The sequence below is a fragment of the Arvicola amphibius genome, chromosome X (assembly GCF_903992535.2).
Source record: "Arvicola amphibius chromosome X, mArvAmp1.2, whole genome shotgun sequence".
Lineage (NCBI taxonomy): Eukaryota > Metazoa > Chordata > Mammalia > Rodentia > Cricetidae > Arvicola > Arvicola amphibius.
In genome coordinates, this window is record NC_052065.1 from 99,765,608 (window position 1) to 99,786,298 (window position 20,691).

A 20,691-nucleotide genomic window follows, 5' to 3' on the forward strand; every position below is an offset into this window, starting at 1 on the left:
CCCTGAGAGAAACAATAAATAAATGGGACCTCCTGAAACTGACAAGCTTCTATAAAGCAAAGGACACAGTCAATAAGACAAAAAGGCAGCCTAGTGAATGGGAAAGGATCCTCACCACCCCACATCAGACAAAGGACTGATCTCTAAAATATATGAAGAACTCAAGAAATTAGACATTAAAATAATAAATAACCCAATTAAAAATCAGGTACAGAACTAAACAGAGAATTCTCAACAGAAGAATATCAAATGGCCAAATGATACTTAAGAAAATGTTCAACATTCTTAGCCATCAGGGGAATGCAAATCAAAACAACTCTGTAGATAACATCTTACACCTGTCAGAATGGCTAATATCAAAAATTCCAATGATACCTTATGCTGGAGAGGATGGGGAGTAAGGGGAACACTCATCAATTGCTGGTGAGAATGCAAACTTGTACAACCACTTTGGAAATCAGTATAGTGGTTTCTCAGAAAACTGAGAGTCAATCTACCTCAAGATCCAGCAATACCACTCTTGGGCATATATCCAAAAGATAATCATACTACAAAGGCATTTGTTCAACTAAGTTCATAGCAGCATTATTTGTAATAGTGAGAACCTGGAAACAACCTAGATGCCCCTCAACTGAAGAATGGATAAAGAAAATGTGGCACATTTACACATTAGAATACTACTCAGTAGTTAAAAAACAATGACACCTTTAATTTTGCATGAAAATAGATGAAACTAGAAAACAGTATCCTGAGTGAGGTAACCCAGACCCAAAAGGATGATTATGGTATGTACTCACTCATAAGAGGATACTATCTATAAACAAAGGACATTCAGCCTATAGTTCATGATCATAGAGAAGCTAAGTAATAAGGTGAAACCAAAGAAAAACATATATAGATCCACCTGGAAATTAGAAACAGACAAGAAAACCTGACAAAATTGGGAGAACAGGCTGGGAGGAGAAGGGAGGGTGAAAGGGAAAGAGGATGGGAGAAGGGAAGGGGGAGTTAAACTTGAGGGAATGGAATAGTTTAGATGTAGAAAGGACAGATATGAGAGCAAGGAAAGAGATATCTTGATTAAGAGAGCCATTATGGGCCTAGCAAGAAACCTGGCACTAGAGAAATTCCCAGGAATCCACAAGGATGAACCTACCTAAGACCCTAAGCAATTGAGGAGAGAGTGCCTGAACTGGCCTTGCCCTGTTGTTAGATTAATAAATACCTTAAATCTCACAATAGAACCTCCAATCCAGCAACTGATTAGAAACAGAGGCAGAGACCCACAGTGGAGGACTGGGCTGAACTCCCAAAGTCCCAAAGAGTGGGAGGACTGAGAATATGAGCAAAGAGATCAAGACCATAATGGGGACACCCAGTGAAACAGTTTACCTGAGCTAATGGGAGCTCACCGACTCTAGCTGGTCAGAAAAGGAACCAGCATGGGATCAAACTAGTCCCTTTGAATGTGGGTGACAGTTGCATGGCTAGAGCAGACTGTGGGGCCACTGACAGTGGCACCAGGACTTATCCCTACTGCTTGTACTGGCTTTTTGGGAAACCTATTCTCTTTGGATGGATACCTTGCTCAGCCTAGATATAGTAGGGAGTACCTTATACCATCCCCAAAGCAATGTGCCTTACCCACTCTGAGGAGTGGATGGGGGTATAGGATGGGGGAATAGGTAGAGGGAATGGGAGGAGGGAAATAAGAGGGAACTGGTATTGATTGTAAAAGGGAAAAAATAGTTTATTTTCTCTTTTTAAAAAATACAAAAACGAAAGTGTGCTATGAATTCTGTTCACCTTGTTGCATGACAAATTTATATGGCTGATTTATAACATTGTTTATGGACTATTGGTTATTAATTAAATCCTTCATAATTACATCATTTATATTATGCAACAAATAAGACAAAATTATTAGTAGAAACCACAAACACCACTTATTTTTTTATAAAGAAACACTTGTATGTATGTAGGTAATAACCACACAGATACTATATTAATTAAAACACTGCTTGGCCCATTAGCTGTGGCTTCTTATTGCCTAACTCTTATATCAATTTATCCCATTTCTATTTATCTGTGTATCACCACGAGGTCATGGCCTACCAGCAAAGACTCAGCACATCTATCTCCGGCAGCTCCATGGTGTCTCTCTGATTCTGCCCTTCTTTCTCCCAGCATTCAGTCCAGCTTTCCCTGCCTACCCAAGTTCTGCCTTACTATAGGTCCAAAGCAGTTTCTTTATTCATTAATGGTAATCAGAGCACACAGAGGGGACTCCCACATCATATGTATGCAGTTTTTTCTTAGACTGGAAAGACAGAAATTTTAAGCATCATAATGTATTACCAATATTAATTTTTTTTCAGATTGATACTATATATAAAATGCCTTAACTATTGATGAGCCAATGTGAAAAATTAAAGGAAACCAAGCTTCTGGAATGATAAACATCATGGAATTAAATCATGAGTATACATTAATGTGGAATGTTATTATTGAAACATACTCTATACTATTTTATTAAAGTTGAGAAATTTTTAGCATCCACTATTTTTCTAGACATTTCATGTTGTACATCTATGTGTTATTCTAACATTAAAAATTAATGCATTTATAGTAATGCTTAACTGAAAATTTCCACAGAGTTTGCTAATTAGTCACTTTTATTGTATATAAATTTCTGAAGTTTTTCATTTCTTTTACACTGGAACTTACTTATTTTAGTATATATACTAAATACTTTTGAGGGTCTTTGTTATTTATTTTAAAGAGTGTAATCAGCTGTGCTCCAGGGGAAGACCACTTATCCAAGACTATATGCACCAGCAACTGAACTGGATGTGTTTTTAATATTTTTTAAGATGAAACAATGCTCATTAGGTAGGGAATCCAGGTATATATGTGGGTGTCAGGGGTAAGTTGGGAGAAGTGATGAATATTACTAAAATACATTGTAAGAAATTTTCAAAGAACTGAAAAATATGATTAAAAAGAAAATTATGTAAACCGTGGAACTAAGCACCTGTTAATATTTGGTTCTCAAATTCTAATTGCTTAATCACATTAATAAGTCAACATAGTTTGATTTAAATAATTGGAATACACAAAAAAGAAAGTCATTGAAACAAATAAAGGTAATAAGAATGTTTCATCTTACAAAAACAGACCTTAAAATTTCAGTAGGGTAACAAGGATTTGAGGGATGAAAAGTTGTACACTTCTTCACAAAATGGCCAAGGTCAATAGATAAAGCCAGCAGGGGCATTATTTTGGTTGAAAATAATAAAAATTATTAACAAATAGAATTCTAAAAAAGAGAATAGGGTAGGCTCAAATATACCCAGAGAACTGTCTATTTGGGAAATACACAGGTAGATATATTAGTTTCCTACATTCAGAAGTGACTGTCTCTGATCATTTCTAAGATCTTTTCTAACCCCAAACTTCTATGGCTCTAAAGCACAAAGAGAAACTGGACATGAAATGATTCTTTAGCAAACAGATAAAATATTGACATTTCTGATATTGTACATTGCTAGAATATGCTCCCATTATAAAATCATAAATAAGCTTAAAAAGAAAACTTCTGGTCCTTTAGAGATAATAAAATCCTACTTAAGAAAATTCATAAAGCACCATTTTTTGAAAAGCTTTGCCTTAATATTAAACAGGATATAAAAATAAACAGCATGTCACAGTGTAAAACTGAAGTAATACAAATATATGAAAACATTTCAATGCTTAAGCACTCTATGTTTTGCTCTAGACATTCAATGTCCTTTAAAAATCTAAAATGTTATTATTCAGAGGCATTATATCACTTTCCACAATCAATTGTATATAATTGCCTCTTTACATTTACTTTGTAACTAAAAGGGTTATAAAGTCATATGAGCATATTAATTGAATTATAATTATATTATCTTGTTAATACTACTTCTGTTTGTGAGCCTCCTACATTTTGCCTTTTAAAAACTGTTTGTTCATTTGTTTGTTTGTTTTGATGAAATGGGGTCTCAATATGTTTCCTGCATTGATGTAACAGCTACTAAGTTCAAATGATTATTTACCTTCCCCCAGAGTAGCTGAGAATAATGGCATGCACCACCAGCACACAAAGCTGCGTTCTTTACTTTGACCATTCTGTTCTACCTCTCCGCATCAGCTCCATAAAACATTAGGAAAAAATATTATTTCCTTAAGAACTTCTCTGTCTTCAAAGTCAATTGATAAATAGCTCTTCACTTGATACATACTTCTGAAAGCTTGTAACCAAGTCTCCTAAAGTGTCTATGTCTGAAGAATTACTGAACTTTTCCTGTGTGGGCTAGGAGCTAAATTCAGCCATAAATAAATGTAGCTGAAATTGTTACCCAACTGAATTTAGACACATACTAAGTTATTACCCTTTTTAAAAAAAATTACAGTGAAATTCTACAAAGGAATGAGTATAACTCTAAAATAAAAATGTATATATTATATGTGGCACATACACTTATAATTATTATTTTACTCACCAGCTCCATCAAATCTTTTAACTTTCCAATTTCTTCTGGAATGGATACCAGCTTATTATTGCTGACGACCAAAACTTTAAGTGGTAGGTCAAATAAGTATTTTGGCAATGTTGATAAAAGATTTCGACTGAAAAAATTAAGAAAATCTCATTATGAAAAATGTCTGAATCTTTATATTAGGCTAAAAAATTACAAAGCACCTCGACAGTAAATAATAAGCATTCAGTAAAAAGTGCCATTAATTGAGTGTTTCACTTCAAACAAGCACATGTAATTTATGTTCATACACTGGCTAATATTAACATTAACCTAAGACTGGTAATATTAGCTTCAATATACAAATATGAAAATGAAGGCTAAAGCTCCCTAAGTGACTTGTCTATTGTAATGAGATACACACACAAATCTGATAGCAAAAATTCTATTATTACATATGGTAATGCTCATAAATAGCCCATGCAATAACTACTCAGGGTTTTTCTGAGCTAGAGAATGCCAAAACTTTCTGGGGTATATTTTAGCACACTTGATACCTTCATAAGTCTAACCATGGTGAGGATCTTGGCTGAAATTTGCTGACATTGTACTTAAAATGATGGAAGAAATCTTATCTTTTAAAATATCAGTAGCTTGAATCATGGAGAGATGGCTCAGCAGTTATGGACGTGGACTGCTGTTGAAACCCACCCAAATTCCCAGCACTTGCATGGGGGCAGTTCACCATCTCCTGTAACTCCAGCTCCAGAGTATCTGACACTATCTTCTGGCTTCCACAAGCACTGCACTCATATGCACACTCACATACACATGTGTGACCCACCCATACATACAATTAAAGATAAAAGAAATCCTTAAAAATACTAGTAGTTTTTAGATAGATTGCATCAGAACAACTGGGTAGCACTTCTATTTCAGTCTAACAGTAATGAAAAATTCCTTAGAGTACATTTAAATACAATACCAACTAACATTTTATTGATTAATTACAATCTGCCAGTAAAAGTTCAGAATAACTCACTTGAATAGAATCAACTGTTCATCACAGCAACCTACTTTAGGTAAACACTCATCATGAACCCCATTTTAAAAATGAAAATAAATCACAATAAAAGTATGTGAAATGTTCCAAAGTTACATAGTTGGTAAGCAGGAAAGCCTGGATTGAAATCTGGTCAATCTAGATTTGGTATCCTTACACTTATTCTATACTCAAATGTCAAATTCAGATGGATTGACCCAAAATATCTCATAATCAAAAATATAGAGAAGAAAACATTCCAATTACATACTAGTAAGCACTGACAAAGAATAAGATATCATTGTTTTCCTATTTTTCAAATTAGCATTTAGAGACTTGTACCTAGTGTTTTTGTAATGTATACAGGAACAAAAGATCTATGTTATTCAAGCAAGAATAACATAAGATCCTCCATCCCATCTTATCTCTGCAAATAATTTCCATAAATACTAGGCTGGCTTTAAAGTACTCTCTCTCTTTCTCTCTCTCTCTCTCTCTCTCTCTCTCTCTCTCTCTCTCTCTCTCTCTCTCTCTCTCTCTCTCTCTCTCTCTCTCTCTCTCTGTGTGTGTGTGTGTGTGTGTGTGTGTGTAACAAAAGAGAAGGACACTGTTCTTCAGTTAGTAAACCTCAAAGAACTTCTGAAATATCTAATTTCCTATGTCCCAGTCACAATCCTCTATACACTACGCTTTTTTATGTAAGGGAATTGAATATTGACAGACATTAGTATTTGGGGGAATGTCATTCTCTCACAGCCATCAAAGAACAAATGTATGAACATATGGGGTTTTTGGGAAACAGATTAACCCAGTTTTCTCATATAGAATAAAAGAATAATATGACCTAGCTCAAAATGATGTTGGAATATTAAATGGAGTAATATGGGTCAAACACTTGTAATATCGCCTAGTACATAGTAAAGCCATATTAAGCATAAAATGGCTACGGATGCCATTCAGTGATAAAATGCTTGCCTAGCATGGACAACACCCTGGATTTATCCCCATCATTGAAAGAAAAAAAAAACACGTTAAGCTAAAAGATGCTCTGTCACCTCCAAACTTTCCAACCTTCCATTCCAATTTGCCCATTCTTGAACTGGAAACACATCATGTGATAAAACTTTACTTGGTGTTTCATTATAATGTTTGACTAGCGTAACTAGACTGCCGTATAAGTTAATTCAGAAAACTGGGCAAGAAATGAGAAAAATATTTATGTTCTAAATCCTTCCTCTCAAAGTGAGATCTAATGATCAACACACATGCAGGTAAATTACCAGGAGACCTTTTAGAAAATACAGGTCCCTCAGCAGACCTAACAAGATCCCCAGACAATTCCTGTGTATGAAACTTTGAGAAACATTGCCTTAAATAACAAGACCAAAAGCTATTGAACAATGTGAACATAAACAAAATACAACCTTTTATTATTAAAAGTGATTAAAGATTTAAGAAAATGGAAAAAAAAGTTTTAATAAAGATTTATATTATTATTACTAATATTATTTATTATTACTATTGGTATTAATATGAGTGTTTTACTGCATGCATGTACATATTATGTGTATTCCTAGTGCCTGAGGAGGTCAGAAAAGGTCGTTGGATCCTGGAAAACTGTTGTTAAAGGTGGTTATGAGCCAACACAAGGGTGCTAGGCATCAAACCCTGGTCCTCTGAAACCAGCAGCCTATTCTATTAATGGCTCAGCCATCTTTCTAGACCCTGAAAAACTGCATTTTACAAACATTGTTTGCTTACCTAATGTTAAGGTATGTTAACATCTGCAAATTCTTAATGGCTTCAGGAATGGTTTTGATACAATTATGATATAGGTTTAATGTTTCAAGTGGTGCAAATAACCACACATCTGAAGGAATTTCTGTAAAGCGATTTCTGGAAAGATCTGAAAAATAAAAACAATTTTGAGTAGCAAGTATACACCTGTATATACAGTAAAAACAGAACTACATTCACTCAGAATCTAAGTAACTATTGAATATATTGTAAAATATTATTTACCAGTATCTTGAAAAGCTATTTTAATATAGTGATATAAAATGTTTACTAATAAATTTATTTTAAAATCATTTTAACAAAATATGCTACTAAATGTATTGAAAATGCAAATATTTATCTTTAAATATATCAATAGTGGGAGGCATAATTTAGTGGTATTATACTTGCCTAGTATGCACAAGGCCATGGGTTCTATCCCCTGCAGTACATAAACTGATATACACACAACATACAAAAAGAAAAAAAGTATTGAAAAAAGTAGTACATCACATGATGGACTAAAAAAATAATAACCAGAAAGAGTTTCTTTCTCCACATCAATACAATAGACCCTTTTGGATAAGCACCTGTTGATGGAGATTATGTTGAGCATTATAATAGTAGCTATCCATTCTCTAGTCCTGATTGCCAAATAAACAAACAAAACAAATAAACAAAAAAACGTAAAATACAAGTGGTTCTCAACTACCTAAATAATTATCAAATTAATTACCTTATGGGACTATCATTGCTTGTACTAGTTTATTATACTTAATTTACTTAAAAGATAATAATCTTCAGAAAAGGATTATCTGTATCAGGGAGAACATCTATAGTCTAGCCTGGCCCACCATCTGTTCTGTTCTCAGTAGGAAAACAATCTCCTATGAATAGTGTTCATCATCCTCACTGCTAGGAAAGAAATCTATTTATTCATCAAGAGAGTGAATTCCCTTTTTAGAACATCAATATGTATGTGTAAATACAAATGGATACAGAAAATGGAGGCAGAGGTAAAGAGCTGATTCACATTCTCATCTAATGTAAAAGTTTGTAATCAGCAAAGGAAACTTAAACTATAAATCTCTAACTCTATAATACAAAAATTTATTTAGGTTAATCTCACCAAGATTATTGATAACTTAATGAAATTATGGAATTACTAGAAAAAAATCTGATCACTATTGGAATACCCAAGTGTGATGCAAAGAGAGAATATGAAGTCATCATTCTTCTATATTTATGGTTTCCCTCTTATTCTTTTCTCTTTTTTTCGAGATAGGGTTTCTCTGTGAAACAGTCGTGGAATTTACTTTGTGAACCAGACTGGCCTCAAACTCACAGAGATCCTCTTGTCCCTGCCTCCCTAGTGCTTAAATTAAAGGTATGTGCCAGCATATTTGGCTTCTCTTATTCTTCTACCTTCAGAGTCTTAGAACTTAAAGTTACTCCTTACAATTAATTTGAAATTTTAATAATAGTATTATGCTCAGTACACTCTTCTCGACAGATTCATGTGTGAATTACTAATAAATAATTCAATGGTCCCAGAGAGAAGTAATGATATTTTGAAACAAGATAGCAAAACTAGGAAAAAAAGAAAATGGATAGAATTTAAAATATATTTAACACTGTCACATAATAGGGAAGAATAAGGGATGGGCTATATTGACTATGTAAGAATTAAGAATCAACGATAGCCAGAGGATTCTAGCTTAGCCTTTTATTGATGCTACCTCAAATCAATGGGAGTGGAACCAGACTTTTGTTACTAATGCTGAAGATGGGATATTTTTCTTTTTTGAAGAAAAGGAGTAATTAAATTTACCTGATGATTTTCATCTCAAACATGATGTCTCAAATGAATAAATAAAATTAAAAGTTATAGAAATAACATTAATGCTACAAAATCATAGAAACAGAAAATGTCACGTAACCGGAGTATTAAGAGAGATCAAGAATGGCCATCAGCTAGTGGGGTGTGCACATATTTAATCACAGTATAGCATTACATGGCATGACAAGATGCAATAGAAGTAGGCACAAATCCTCCTATCAAGGCTGGAAAAGAAAACCCAATAGGAGGAAAGGGGTCCAAAGATTAAGTACAGAGTTAGAGACAGCCCCACTCCCTGATGTGGGAATCCCATCTGTGCATTGCTTCTATTGGTTAATGAATAAAGAAACTGCTGTGGCCTAGTTGATAGGGTGGATCTGAGCAAGGGAGGAAGACAGTAGTGAATTCTGGGAGGAAGCAAGCAGTGTCATAGAGAAGCCATTGATCCTCCACCTGAGACAGACACCGATTAGAATCTTTCCCAGTAAACCACTGCTACATGGCGAGATACAGATTAATAGAAATGGATTAAGTCATATGTGAGAGTTAGCCAATAGGAGGCTAGAGATAATGAGCCAAGCTGTGATTTAATTAATACAATTTCTGTGTGGTTATTTTGGGGCTAAGCTAGCTGAGCAGCTGGGACAAACCAGCAGCCTTCCAAGTAGCTCAGAGGCACAAGAGGGCCCTCCTCCCTTTAACAACTCCCACTGTTAGGAGTCTCACAAACACTCCAAACTAAACAACTACAGCATGTATGGAAAGGACCTAGTGGAGATCCATGCAGGCTCTGTGACTGCTTCTTCCATCTCTGTGAGCCCATAAAGCTGGCTGGTCTAGTGCATATCTTCAGTTCTAGAAATCTTAGGTAAGGTGGAGGCAGAAACAAGAGAGCCCCCAGGCACTTACAGGCCAGATACCCTGGAGTAAGCCACAGGAACTATAAGTAATCTTGTCTCAAGTATGGGGAAAAGTATGACTCAACACCTGAGGTTATCCTGTGATGTACAAACACATATACTGTGACACATGTGTGCCTGCAATCACATGAAAATGTACATACACACACATGCCCACAATATAAAAACAAAACAAAATAAAAACAGACAAAAAACATTCTAGAAAAGCCCAGCAGTGGTAGCGCACAGCTTTAATCTCAGAACCTGGGAGGTGGAGGCAGTTTGATCTTTAAGGCCTACAAAGTGAGTTCCAAGACAGCCAAGGCTACACAGAGAAAACTTATCCAGAAAACAAGCAAAAAACGAAGCAGATATGAACATTCTCAAGAGAAAAGGTAAAAACCACAAAAGATCTCAAATGTAACAAGGAAAATATTACTAATAATAATTAATAATAATGATTTTATTAATATAATCTTAATATACTATTTTAATAACATATGCTCTTGCTTTCAAAAATGGTAAATTACAAATAGAATAATCTCCCATTGGACTTTAATTAAATTTATATTCATAAACTATTATCTGAATATATTCCTGTTTGTTTACTAAAAGACAGTAAAATTACAGGAATTATTATTCTCACTGAATGGAACTAAAACAAAGCATAACAAAGTCAAAATTAAAACTCCAACTATGACATAGACCCTAATTAAGGAAATCTACTTCTAGGGTGTTTCCGATTGTAAATTAGTATAAATAAACATGCTTTTTAAGCACTGGGGGACAGAATAACATTGCCAAAAGAATTCAACAACTACAGAAAGAAGCAGAGGAAGTAACATAAAATAATTTATCTCTTAATTTTGTGAACTATTTCACACTATCCACATTTCATGCTTAGCTTGAAAAGAGTGAAGATAAACTTACAGGGAAGTAATACATAAAACTAAATTGATATAAAATTTTTATCTTGTGATAGATACCTAATAAAAGAGCTTTATAATATTAAAATTATTTAATCAATATTTATATTCAGGAAACTGGTATAACACAATAATGAACATATGATTCTCAAGAAATATACATAAATGTAGAGTTTCACAGATAGTTTCAGTAAAATAAATAAACAGATAAATAAGTAACGATGTCACCAAGACCAGGAAAACAAGCTATTAATATGTTCCTTACTGAGATTCACTTCACAGCACTTTCAAAACGTACCTCCTCAGGAAAAATAAGGGCCTAGGAAAAGACAATTATAAAAATTTTCATCTTTTCAAGATTAAAACTGATCATCTTTCTATCGTGAACTGAATGGTGGGACCTCAAACCTAGTCCAATTACAGAACCTGTGTTACCTTGTAAGATAAATATTTTGCAAATGTAATTAAGAATCTTGCTATATGGACATACCGTGGATCATCTAGGTGAGCCCTATATGTCACTACATGTGTCTTTGAAAGAAAAAAGGCAGAGCATGCTTAGATCAATGATACAAACCTGTAACCCGAGCATTCTAAAACCTGAGACAGGAGGATATCATATTTGAGACAAGCCTGAACTAGACATTGATACTGCATCTCACAGAACTGGAAAATGAGAAACTAAACAGATACATGGGAGGGAAACACACATGAAGAGAGGTCAACATTTGAGTAAAATGTGCAAGTAGGCTCAACAGCCACCTGAAGTTAGAAAAGACAAGACATGGGCTGTCCCTTACAGCCTCCAAAGGGTCTCCTTTACATTTTTTAATAGTTGTGTACTGTCGTTTTTGGCAGAAAATAAACTAAGAAATAGCTGTGCATTCATTCTTGTGCATCAAGGTGACACTTTATTTAATTAATATCCTTAGAGACAATCCCATTTATAACAACTAAACAGTTTTCCCTTTGTCTCATTTCTAAACATAAATCATATCAACGATTATTGGCTGTGTGTCAGCAGCAGACAGATTGCAGTTTACTGTTTCCTTCCTTTCCTACGAGACACTCCTTATAAAACACTGGCAGCCTTTTAGAGATGTTAATAGAGCCTGTTATATAATCTGATCGTAATGCTATTCTGTATCACTGTTGAGCTTCAAAGAGCAAGGAAATTGGGGAAAGAAGGAGTAAGTCAGATGGAGTGGAAGTCTGTTAGCTGCCTTCCAAGCTGCAGCCACAAGCACTACAGATGGGGCCATCTGCTGCCCACTGTAATGCCTGGCCCATCAGTAGCAGTTCTGCCAAAGTACAGGAAAAGATCTTCAGAAATTATACTAATTATACTACTTATATTCTGATCTTATTCAGCATACAAAAGAGTGTGATGTTTCTAGTGGAAGGTTGTTCAAGTTGTCAAAGTGTAAACTAAGAAATGAGTCATCTTTTAGTCTACTGCTTTTATAATATAGTCCCCTATTTTTTAAAAAAATCTATTAATATATGCAGCCCTGATAATTTTTATCTCTAGTAAAATTTCTAAAGTTTATACAAACTGTTGGAACATATCTTCCTCATTAATAGATATAACCATATCATCATATATTTTCCACTTATAAAATCTTTAAGATGAACCCAAAGAAAACAATGGCATGAAGAGGAGGAAACAGACAGGAAGAGGAGGAGGGCAGAAGAAAAAAAAGGAAATAATTTTCTGCTTAAAGAACATAGATTAATGTATAGGCCGTTTGAAGTCAGAACTCAAAATTCCTATCAGTGGGACAGAGGCGCATACACACACCATATATCGATCAGGATCCATTCACTTGCCATAGAGTATTTCTAATCCTTATGTTAATTTTCTGTGATAGCTACCATTCTTTATTATACATATGAAGCAAAGACTGACTGAATGACATGTCCAATATAGATAAAAACTGAAAACAATGGGGTTCTGAATTCAAATGTGACTTCAAAGCCCATAATCTGTATACAGTTTTCCTCTCCTTCAGTAATAGAACCTCCTGTCTCACATTTTAAATATTCTGTCCCATTCCAACCACAAACGAAGGTTAGAGAAATGATAACTCTTCTAACCATATACATACCAAAGACTGCTTCTTGGAACAGGAAATCAAACACATATAGAAGCTAAGTCCCAAACTCAGGCTCAAAAATTAATCAAAAGCATTATAAAGCCCTCAGCTGTTCCTGATTTTACCAATACACAATTGTTTGCTTTGAGATAAGATAGATCCTACTTAGCTCTTAAAAGAATAAGCCCTTATTAATGTTTCAATATTTTTAATCAATTCATTAAACAAGGATTAAAGAAGACTAAGTAAACCAATTTATCCTAACGAAGGATAGCACAATAGCCAAAACCAGTGAGTTTATGTACAGAACTCCAAGGGGTCTGAAATTTTACCCTACTGGTAAGTCTATGCATTAGCTTAAAGTTGTTGTATGGATGTTAGCACAAGGCACAAGATTCGTGTGTGAAAAATAAGACTTTAGAATTCACATCCCACATCATGGAATGAACAGATTATTTGTATTTGTTCTACTTGTTCCTAAAATTCTACTGGGTCAATGTAGATGTGTGTATTTGGGTACATCAAGAGAGGAGCCTGAGTGGAGAGTAGGTACACCAATTATAGCAGTCAGCATAACTGTCCTGTGTGTTAAAGAATATATTCTTACTTTACTGGACAATAAGTGTGGCTGTGCATTACCCTAAAGACACAACAGCATTATTCTTTGAAGGATGCAGCCAGTCTGACCTTTGCTACTGAAGGAAACTGATGGGGAAACTATCAACCAATCACATCTAGTTAGGGTGTGGCTACTTGTAGCCCAGGTAGCAAAACTGGTAGGACACAGGTGTGCTGTCTCTCTGCTGCGCGGTGCCCACCAGACCGATTGGATTTCCGACCCCCCATTCTTGTAGCGTGAGTTTCCCCTTATCAACTATTAAAAAAAAATCACTGTTATTCTTGAGCTGGTCTGGTTATTTACCATACCGACCTAATTCATCAACACTTGGTGCCCAACGTGGGACCACTACAGTTCCACGCGCCCAGCGCCATTTGCGTGCACTGTGGCCGCGGACATAGAACAGCCCCTCTGCCCACCGCTCATGAGCTCTGGGGTACCCATGCCCCCTCGGCTTCCCTCTGCTCTGTGCCCCATGCCCAGCGCCCCACTACTGGAAACTGCAGCAAGTGCTGGACCCTGAGCACTTCCAGGCACACGCACTCTCCCCACCCCGCGACGTGCTGCTGGCTTTGGGTCCAGCCACAGCTGCCGCTCCGACAAAGTGGAAAACTATTGAACAGCCAAACACATTCATAGAGCACACGGTCTGTGACTTTAACTTCTTGATTTGAGTATATTTTTTATTATTTCCTTTACATTCAGCCATCTAAATAACCAAGCACGGGGATTCGGGTGCACCCTGACACCTACTGGCAGGCAAGGGTTATTGCACCTACTCCTGCTGACTGAACCACAGGTAAGATTTATTATTTTGAATTTTAAAAGGGAAATATGATTTTTAGCCATTCTGACAGGTGTAAGATGGTATCTCAAAGTTGTTTTGATTTGCATTTCCTGATCTTTAAGGAGGTTGAGCACGACCTTAAGTGTCTTTTGGCCATTTGAACTTCTTCTGTTGAGAATTCTCTGTTCAATTCAGTGCCCCATTTTTAATTGGCTTAATTAGCATTTTAAAGTCTAGTCTATTTGGAGCATATGTTAGACAATCTAACCATCCAAGGTTTCCATAGCCTTTTCACTTACACCATGTGTGAGGTCTTACAAGACACATATGACATCCCTCCTACACTGCTAGTTCCAGCCTATAAACTGGGAATGTAGGTTGAGGGCAGAACAATTATCTGACATGCATGAACCCTTGGGTTCTGTCCCCAGTACCAAAGGGGAAAATTGTTGCAGCCTAGCCACAAAAATTTTGCAAAGAAATGTCTAAATAGTGTAAGCATCAAGTCATCTGTAGCCATATAAGAATATACAGATAATCACATTCCAAAACCTATTATCTATTTTTCAAATAACATTTTGAACTGATTCACTTTTATTCATGTACCTGACTTAAATAAACATTAACTAGGAATGAGGAACTAAGTGGTAACGTTACTACAAATCTCAGACCCCAACTACAGACAATAGTAATTCTTGTCCAACTTGAGCATCAAATAATGTCCACTTAGTATTAGTACCATTGCAGTGAATGGAGAAATACAAAAAGAATCACCTTCATTTATTTCAACTAATATTGTTAACTTTTATAAAGGTCTTCTGACTGAACTAAATGCTACCATTCTTAGGGTGTACTTTTGGGGATGCATTTTAAATGTCACAAAAGCCTTGGGTACCAAAATGGAAAGGTAACCTATAGTGGCATTTCACTTGTATAATAATAATAATAATAATAATAATAATAATAATAATAATAATAATAATAATAATAATAAATTTATAATAAATAAAGCTTGCCTGATAATCAGAGATTAAAACAGCCTCATAGTTCAGCCTTATAGACCAGGTAATGGTAACACACACGTTTATTCCAGTAGCCAAATAGTTTGCCATACAAACTGGGTAGTGCACGCCTTTAATCCCAGTGGTGCACGCTTTTAATTCCAGCCCTCAAGAGGATTATAAAATGAGAGGAAACAGCTCAGTCTCATTCTGAGATTCCCAGAGGCAGGAACATCATTTAGGACTGAGGTTGAGGTAAGAGCCAGTGTCTGCCTCTTTTGCTTTTCTGATCTTCAGGTTGAACTACAATTTCTCTCTCTGAATTTTTATAAATCATGCTTCAGTAATCTACTTTGAAAAAAAGCAACAGACAAAATAGGAGCTGCATTTTTAGTTTTGTAAGAGACTGCCAATGTTGTTTAATACCTCATGATTTTAGTGCTACTGAAAATGAGTAGACATTCTATAACAACTTAAAATCCCTTGAAGATATAAACAAAATAAATAAAAGGCAATTGATCAATTTGTATATAATAAATGAAAAATAAGGTTTATATAGATACAAAAGAAAATAGAAGTTGGACCATTGTTTGTTTTGTGAAGTAGAATATATATAACAAAATTAAGCTATAGGAGAGTACATAAAAATGAAGAAGTTTCATGTTTTCTAACACAAAATTAAAAAAATACACTTTAACTACGTTTCAGAAACTGCAATTAATCACATATAAATACACACGCATTGTGTAAAATCTGGTTAATATGCTCTCATACTTTAATACTCCTTCATCTATTTTTCCATCTAAAAGAACTATCAAAACTAGAAACAAAACCCAATGAGAACACAGGAGGTAGCACAGCTGCCCATCACTACAAGACTGGAAAGTGTCTTTGAAGTATTAGAGACTGATGCTGGAGTCTGATGGGAAATGACAACTCTATGGCTCTGGCATCTGTTTTCAACACACGCCCTCTCCAAAGGCGGGTGATTTCTTGATTCAGTATTCTCTAGAAGGGTGTCAGCATGTCATTCAGGAGAAGACAATAAACAGTCTACAAGGCCTAAGCTTTGTTAAATGAGCAGGAGGCATGAGTCAGAGAACTTCCAATCTACTCCATGAATAAATAAAATGTAAACTATAGTATAGTGGAGGGAAAGCAGTAACAAAGAAAATGAAGACAATCTACTTTAAAGCCAACAATTACTAGAATCAATATAAAGCAGCTAGATCCACGGAACAAGAAGGTACAGCAATCCCCATGTTGGGAAGCAAGGGCACAAACAAAAGCAGATGCTGCAAGAAGAAACAGCTGCTAACCAGAGAGGCAGATTACATGAATGCTCTGTGAGGGAAAGACTGTGAGTCGTGCATCAGTTAAGTCACATGAAAGGACAAGACTTTATTAAAAGTGGGGAGGGGGCTCTTTGCAGAGCTGTCTTTAAGAATTTCAACAATGTTCTTCAGTTTCACAAGAAGTAGCACCTAATGAGTCAGAGTAATGACAACAACCATCAAAGTGACGTTTAAGAATGGCACTTCCCTTCAACCCATATAAACAATAGAGATGGTGAATCTGGCATTTTGAACCGGAGTAGTGTTATTTATGAAGAGGCTGTTGAATTAACTTTTTAAAAAGACAAATGATATAACATCATCACATAACTTCTAAAATCCACATGAAAAGAAAAGATAAAAATGAAAAACATTTTAACCATCCTTCTTCAGTTTTAGAATGGGGAAAGGCTTTGAAAGTGTTTGTTACATAAAGAAGTCAATCACTAACAAATGATTACTACGTTTAGACCCAACTAAAGAGAAGTATCAGTCTATTAAGAAACAATAACTAATGTACACTAATGAAAATAACACCATGGCTCCGTTGATTATATTATAAATTCAAAACTAAAATTCATCAATAACCAACATTCACATAACAACATATTCAGATAATTTTTAAAGAGTTTAAACTGAGGTGTCCTACATGGGTGGATAAATGTTGCTCCCAAAAGATATAGATAAGGGATGCCTCACTTAAGAGTTGTTGGACCAGGACAACCCAAAAGACCCACTTGCCTCCCCAAAAAGTACAAATTGCAACCACAAATGATGGCAATTGCTCTTTGATAACCCACCATAACTAGATGACAAGGCCCTATTGCTGATGATACTGCACACTTTGGTTGCACAACATAGAGAAATTAAACTAGATCTGAGCTGGAACTTTGCTCCTTGGGGGTTAGATTCTATAGTATGGGAAGGTTCTATGTAGGCTGTTGAGGAAAGAAAAGTTATTAATGGTCTTAGTCAACTGTGAGCCCTGCAAGCCACAATATCAATATGCCAAGCAAGTTGTGTTCCCTTGTACAATGATGACAAGTCTATTATTGGGTAATAAATTACTTTCTCTTTGGGGCTGAGGCCCAATCCACTGAAGGGGAATCCATGCTTAATACTATAAACTGAGTCAAAAGTCTATGGCTGACTGTGTCATAGGCTCTAGGGTGGAACCTTCTTCTGCTGTTTTGCTGAATGTACATGATGTAAAATTGCCATCTAAATATTTATGTTTCTATCCATAGATTAGTACTACTCCCAGTCTTGGTGATAGAAGCTTCTGCCTACTGTGGTCAACATTAATGAAGTATTGGGAATAAATGGGGGATGACTGTTGTGGAATACGACTTTAACAATACAAAGATGTGTTACATTTTTTATGCTGTAGAATATTACTTTAACTAAACAAAGATGTGTTACATTTGTTTATGCTGCATCTGTTTAATTATGTAAAGATGTGCTATTTCACCTTGCCTGCCTAAGGCATCTGTTTGGTCTAATAAAAAGCTGATAGGCTAGTACCTAGTCAGTAGAAGGATAGATAGGTGGGGCTGGCAGGCAGAGAGAATAAGTAGGAAGAGAAAAAAGAGAGAGCACAAGAGAAGAGAATGAGGGAGAATGAGAAACACCTGAGGCCAGCCAGCCAACTAGACAATAGTACATACAGAAGGAAAGAAAGAAAGCCCCAAGGCAAAACATAAATGAGAAACAGGTTATTAGAGCTAGCAAGAAACAAGCATAAGATAAGGCTGAGCATTCCTAACTAATGAAATGTCTCTGTGTCATGATTTGGGAGCTGGTTGATGGCCCATACGAAAGCTGGCTACAGATGACAAATCAGACTTTTTTGGAAAGAAAGAAAAGACTTCATACTGTTTCTGATGGGCAGTTGCCTTTCATTTCACATGAAGCAAAAGTTCTAGCACTAGTTTACCCAATCTTTCAATTAACCATCAGGGGCATAAGCTTAGGGTTCAAGGAAGGAGTCATGAAACTAGGCATAGGTTCCAGTAGCAGTCCAGGCCCAGACATCACCATGTCACCGAGCAGCAATCAAGTCACTCAGCTCAGCTGCTCCTCACTGCTTACACTTCTTCAAATATGCCTCTGTCCACAATAAAAGAAACCCCACCCCCTCACTCCCTTATTTCCTCCCTCTCACTCCACTTCACTGCCCCATCTGCCCAGTGCCAAAAGACACTGGGCAGACCCATGTTTTCTCCTCAAACACCAGGGTGGGTCTGTGTGCAGATCTCTTTGCCCACTCAATCCGTCATGACTCTGAGAAGGATCATGCTTCTTTCTTGGAACCCATGGCAGTCTGCACTGGGCCTGTTGTGGGTCTTTTTGCCCCACTCAGTCATGCTGCTGGGCCTGTCATGTTTACTTAGAGATTGGTTCTCCAGCCATGACTTCCTTATCTTGTCCCCTGACCAATTCTTTTATTAGGAAGAAATTTTATGTAAAAGCTGGGGACCAGACTACATCTTTATCCTATTTAACCTCAAACCCAGTTCTCTAACCAACGGAAGTTCCCCAGGATCATCCATCTTCTCTGCTCTCCAATATCTCCCACTTAATAACCAGTCAGGTTTCCTCTCTGTTTGGGACGCATCAAACACAGTAGAGTCTCTCTTATTCATACCATTTTCATCAAACTTAAAGACCTATTCTATTCTTCAAAAAAGTTTCAAAGCTTTGAAAGCACTCCACACATTATTACAAGTTCCTAAATAGTAACACCATTCACTTTCCATATTAAATTACCGTTCTCCCTATCTCAATGCCAGACGGCTCTTAACATATAATTTAAGATCATAGGGTTATTGAAGAGTTTGCTGTTCCCTTACATCTTATCACCAACTCACACTCTCTTCAGTAATATGATTTATAACACTTGATCAAAATTTCACTATTTTAGATACTAATGATGTTTTTCAACACCCCATTTCCACCTGAGTCTCAAGAAATTTTTGCTTTCACCTAGAATAACCCTGACAGCCATCATTACCAACAACTCATTATTTTTTCTTCTCCGTGGATTCTAAAACAGCCTAAATGTATTTGGCTAAACACTTGCTTAAGATAGTTCTTCCTTCCTTTCATTAGTATCTGTCACTAATATGTGAATTACCTATTCATTTGTAGTTTTCCCGCCAAACATCACTCCAGGATACCATCACCCTCCTAAATTTTCTAGGCAAAAGGGTTGCAGAGGTTCGCCAACTGAGGCCGAACCCAGTCAAAAATCTGTTACTTAGTTAATTCAAATGAGCAAAAGCAGACAGGAGTGGGCAAGTCATCTGTAGGACTGAAAACTGAAAGTGCTGTTCCCTTGTGCTTAAAGGCTGACCATGAAACTGTCAAACAAGTAGGGTCTCTTATGGAAATTAGCAAAACTGTCATCATGATATAACAAATAATCTGAACGCTCTGTTGATATCTTCAGGAAACTAAACTACCACTGCAAAGAGCATTAGTAACTCACAACTCCTGCTTCAGAAGGCTCTACTATAGTCATAACCACTCTAGGAAACTGGCACAAACCTTGGAAGTCTCCACACAGGACAAAAGTGGTTACACTCCAGATGAGCCTGCTTGGAGTGATATTTCATTTGAATTTTAATAAATAAAGCTTGACTGGAGGTCAGAGAGTAAAACAGCTGCACTGATCAACCTAAACATCAGGCAGTGGTGACACACACCTTTAATACCAGTAGCCACACTAGTTTGTCATAGAAACTGGGCAGTTGATGTGGGAGGGTCTTCTGTTTAAGTTGATTTCATTGGTTAATAAAGAAACTGCCTGGCTCATTTGATTGGCCAGCCCTTAGGTGGGCAGAGTAGACAGAACAGAATGCTGG

General features: G+C 36.1%; 1 protein-coding gene across 3 annotated transcripts in view; it reads right to left on the bottom strand.

The window, feature by feature from the left end:
- Positions 1–20,691, bottom strand: part of Lrch2 (leucine rich repeats and calponin homology domain containing 2) — a 93,117-nt gene that overhangs the window by 53,557 nt on the left and 18,869 nt on the right. For all 3 annotated transcript variants that reach the window (XM_038316930.1, XM_038316928.1, XM_038316929.1), the window contains exons 2-3: positions 7,309–7,453; positions 4,530–4,656 (exon numbers count right to left, since the gene is read on the bottom strand). In XM_038316930.1, the coding sequence (XP_038172858.1) occupies positions 4,530–4,656; positions 7,309–7,453 (272 nt within the window). The remainder of the gene's footprint in view (positions 1–4,529; positions 4,657–7,308; positions 7,454–20,691) is intronic.